Source organism: Triticum dicoccoides, chromosome 3A (assembly GCF_002162155.2).
Source record: "Triticum dicoccoides isolate Atlit2015 ecotype Zavitan chromosome 3A, WEW_v2.0, whole genome shotgun sequence".
NCBI classification, from domain to species: domain Eukaryota; kingdom Viridiplantae; phylum Streptophyta; class Magnoliopsida; order Poales; family Poaceae; genus Triticum; species Triticum dicoccoides.
Genome location: NC_041384.1, coordinates 741,702,847 through 741,707,378, shown reverse-complemented (window position 1 = coordinate 741,707,378; position 4,532 = coordinate 741,702,847). Strand labels below are relative to the sequence as shown.

The 4,532-nt window shown below is 44.8% G+C and overlaps 1 protein-coding gene across 1 annotated transcript; it reads left to right on the top strand.

Moving 5' to 3' along the window:
- Positions 1–217: 217 nt before the first annotated feature.
- Positions 218–4,331, top strand: LOC119270608. Its single transcript, XM_037552620.1, has 7 exons — positions 218–509; positions 1,932–2,031; positions 2,117–2,237; positions 2,437–2,558; positions 2,638–2,759; positions 3,273–3,432; positions 3,899–4,331. Exons 1-7 carry the CDS (start codon positions 368–370, stop codon positions 4,014–4,016), a joined length of 885 nt encoding a protein of 294 aa, XP_037408517.1. The 5' UTR covers positions 218–367; the 3' UTR covers positions 4,017–4,331.
- The last annotated feature ends 201 nt before the right edge of the window (positions 4,332–4,532 follow it).

The following is a 4,532-nucleotide window of genomic DNA, read 5'->3' as shown; positions in this document are numbered from 1 at the left end:
ACAACATTAGGAAACAGAGCACTCGTACTACTGCTATTCCACGGACGCCCGCGAGACGCAGCCACCTCCCGCACGCCCCTACCGCTACCAGCCGTCCGATCCCCTCCAGGCGCGAGCCCAGCCGTCCGATCGGCACGGGCGGGGCCCGCACGGGCGCCGCTTGCCTCTCCCGGAAGCAAGCCGGGCTTCGTCTCGGATAGAAAAAAGTTGCCAGTCAACCCGTGCAGGCGTGCAGCGGACGAACTCGATTCCCCACAGCCAAAAAGAGAGAAAACATCGGAAGAGGACGGGAGAGGGAGGAAATTTGGAGTCGAGGGGGCAGGAGAAGGGGAGAGCAGAGAAGCTTGGAGGGCGGAGCGCGTCGGCGATGGACGGCGAGTGGTGGAGGAAGAAGTGGGTGGCGTGGGCGGCGGCGGCGGCCATCTTCGTGGTGCTCATGCTCGTCACGCCCGCCATCCCGCAGGACGAGGACTACCACGACTTCGCCGACCAGCGCGACCTCTTCCTAGGTAACCAACCCCACCCCCCGTACCGTACCACGCATCGCCTCCCCTGAATCTTCGCCCCCGCGCCATGCTCTGCCCCTGCCTCGGCCGAGGGCGGAAGATTTTGGGGCGCGGACTCCGCACCGCACGCTGCCGCAGATTCTGCTATTTTTAGCCCCTCAGATTCGTGATCTGGCGAGTCCAGCGGACACGATTAGAGCCAGATGGGGGAGATTGGGGAGCGAGTGAGGCGTTTGTTTGACTGAGTTATGCTCCCTTCCTTGGCATGCTTTTTGGTTACTGGCACACCAAGCAAATGCTTCTGATTGGTCGGCGTTATGTCTGCTGCTTTGATTGATTATATCAGTTAAATTGGCTGCTAACGCATTGGCTTGGCCATTCTGCACACCTCATGAATGTATGTGACCAGATTCTGTTGTTTTGTTCTCTTAGGTTGGTGATTGATAGAATAAAGTTGCCAAGGGGGGATTTGGGAGCAAGTGAAGTGTGGATTTGGCTAAAATTACGCTCCATTCATATGTTTTTTTGGTTCATACTACAGAGGGAATGCTTCTGATTGCCAGCACTATCTGTTGCTTTGGTTATACTAGCTGTGCGCTGCCCACGAAACCTGCTGTTTTTAGCAGATTCGTGATTTAGTGAGACCAGCGCGCACGATTGAGGTGAGAAGAGTGGAAACTCGGGAGCGAGTGAACCGTATACTTTTTGGTTAATACACGAAGGGAATGCTTCTGATTGGTTAGTACACGAAGGGAATGCTTCTGATTGGTCAGCGTTATATGCTTTTCTTTGATTATATCAGCTAAATTGGCTGCTAATGCGACTGCTTGGCCACTCTGCATACTCGATGAACGTTAGGTTCAAATAATGGTACAGATGACGAGCAAACCCATCTGACCAGATTCTGCTTTTTTATTCTCTTAGGTTAGTGATTGATAGCATAAAGTTGCAAAGGGGGGATTTGGGAGCAAATGAAGTGTAGATTCGGCCAAAATTAGGCTCCATTCATTTGTTTTTCTGGTTACTACAGAGGGAATGCTTCTGATTGCCAGCACTATCTGTTGCTTCGGTTATATTAGCTGTGTGGTGCCCACGAATCCTGCTGTTTTTAGCCATTTAGATTTGTGATTTAGCGAGACCAGCGGACACGGTTGAGCTGAGAGGAGGGGAATTTGGGAGCGACTCAAGGGGAGGTTCGGCTAAATTACTATTTTGCTTACTACACGAAGGAAATGCTTCTGATTGGTCAGCATTGTATGCTTTGCTTTGATTATATCAGCTAATTTGGCTGCTAATGCGAGTGCTTGGGCACTCGGCATACTTGTTAAATGATAATAATGAACAATGGTACAGACCAGGAGCAAAATAATGTGGGGAAATAGCTTGGTACTGATCGATACTGTTTTGTTTTGTTCTGTTTTGCAGGGATCCCTAACACATTGAATGTGCTCTCAAATATCCCTTTCCTCTTTGTTGGTCTCGCTGGGCTCATCCTGTGCCACTACAAAAACTACTTCAGGCTATGGTGCAGACTCGATGCTCTTACCAATTTTGGTTCCTTCTGACTCAAATTGAGATTTGAAACACTCTGATGTTGATCCTGCTGGCAGCTCACAGGGGGAGCTCTGGAGTTGGACACTCTTCTATGCTGGTGTCACTACTGTCGGTGTTGGTTCATCCTACTACCATCTCTACCCAAACGATGCCACCTTAGTTTGGGACAGATTGCCTGTGAGTCTTTCCTAGATCTTCTGTGCCATAGATCTAACATTCAGCATCATGATATTTACATCATCATCTCCTATTATGCATAGTTCCAAGCTTGGTGCCATGACATGTACATAGTGTATAGTCCCCAGCCCCTAGGAGGTGCTCCTTCTTTCTTGATTTTAAATATTTTGAGCGCTGACATATGGGCTTGTTTGTCTAGATGACGATTGCTTTCACGTCTATTGTGGCCATTTTCATCATTGAAAGGGTTGATGATAGAGCAGGAACAAAGTCCCTTGCACCCCTTGTTATTGCTGGTGCACTGAGCATCCTGTACTGGAGGTAAGATCTTTCGATTGTTTATCTGTACGTCTCAGAAATATTTCCTTCCTTTGACTTAACTTTCTTCTCTGTTATGTAGTTTCTTTGATGATCTTCGGCCATATGCAATAATCCAGTTCGTTCCATGCATTGTAATACCTGTGATGGCTATAGTTATTCCACCAATGTATACACATTCAAGCTACTGGTTGTGGGCAGCAGGTTAGTGTTATTGTTGCTCAATATCACCAGGGTGTATGCAGTTCCATTATTTGTGTAGATAACTATATGTGATTCGCGTTAATGTACTGGGTTATTTTCATAGCCGGTTTTCTCACAGCATAAGAACTGGTGATACCTTTTTCTTCTTGCAGGCTGTACTCACGATGCTTGGTTGTAAAAAAACTCAATAGAATTTCCAATGTTCCCCTTAAGTTCTTATTCTCTCAATACCATTGACTGGTGCCAAGCTGATTCTTTTTCCCCAGTCATGTCTGCTGTTACCTAGAAATTTATAAAATAGTCAACAGTCCCAACTAATATAAATGTGTATGAATTGCTGCTTTCTGGTTGTTGGCCTTTGATGAAGTTGCTAGAAGAATGAGTTATGCAGAAGCATTTATTTAAGCGCAATTTAAACATAGGCCACTGCAAGCATTTCTTCTAAGCACATTTTTTGCGAGGGTTTTGTAAGCGCATAGATACTTCTGTTCTGATTTTTCAAATTGATTTCAGGATTTTACCTTCTTGCCAAAGTGGAAGAGGCTGCGGACAAACCTATATATAGGTGGACACATGACATTGTTAGCGGACACACTCTTAAACATCTATGTGCTGCGATGGTACCTGTTTTCTTGACTCTCATGTTGGCAAAGAGGACAATTGAACCTGATAGGTATTTATCAGCTTATTCAATGCATCGCTCGAGTCTATTTTTGTAAAGTTTTAGTTCGATTCAACCACTTTAATCCGATGTTGGTATTGCTCGCTCTGCTTTGAGCATACAAATACACCAAGTGTTACCAAATATCAATAATATTGCCATTCCACTGATTTACCAAATTTTTGATGTTTTCGCTCTTTATGAGGTTGGTTTTTGTTCACTTTGGTTACTAGAATGATATCAGAATAAGACATCCACAGTTAAATTGTTGATATTTTTAGCATGAACTGAAACTTGCACGGCTAGCTCTTACCGATCTTTTCATGATGCGCTTCTGTTTATTCAAACTAATACTACTCTGGTTCACTTCCAGAAATCAATGTTTGCATTCATCATGTGCATGTAGTTTTCACAACAAGTTCACATTGAATAGGCCTTGCATCTATGTATCCATAATGTTTTTTCCTCTGTCATGCAGGGTAAGCTTACTCCAGATGTGGAAGATCAGTTGGAGAGAACGTGGTTCCCAAGATAGCAACACTGTAGACGTCAAATATGATTATGCTGCAGTTTCAACTACGTCTGAACAACAGTAGATATGTGTTCTTCATATGTACTCTACTCCCGAAGTGTAAAAATAGCATCGATCTGAATATCAGGAGCCCCAGCTTGCACGGTTGTGTATCATTGCCTGCTAATCAACGTTCGTATGTTGTTGTTCCTGATCAAAACTTCCTGATCATATCTTGTACAGGAAGGAAAAATATATATTAGTTCCCTCATCAACTCTTTGTGCTCTAGTTTTTGGGAACCTCAAACAGCCTATACCTCCTCCTGCACCTGGAAAGACCGTAGCCTATGTAACTGGACGGGGATCTATTTGACTGCACCTGCTTCAGTTGTTGCTGCTCTTCCGAGTTCATTAAGCTGCATGCTATGGGCTCAACGTCTTCCGTGTGTGCAAGATAATTTATTGGCTTGCCTGTCTAAGTGATGGATTGAGTTCAGGTTTCTTACTCTTTCAAATAAAAAGTTCATGTTTTCTTTGTAGAATGAGGAGGGGTTAATGCATCATCGATTTGGGATACAGGGCCACATAACTGCGATATAGA

Coding starts and splice junctions, on each gene's coding strand:
- LOC119270608 (XM_037552620.1), top strand. CDS start 368: ATGGACGGCGAGTGGTGGAGGAAGAAGTGGGTGGCGTGGGCGGCGGCG. Junction 2,032..2,116: donor AAAAACTACTTCAGGCTATG/GTGCAGACTCGA, acceptor TCCTGCTGGCAG/CTCACAGGGGGAGCTCTGGA. Junction 3,433..3,898: donor AGGACAATTGAACCTGATAG/GTATTTATCAGC, acceptor TCTGTCATGCAG/GGTAAGCTTACTCCAGATGT.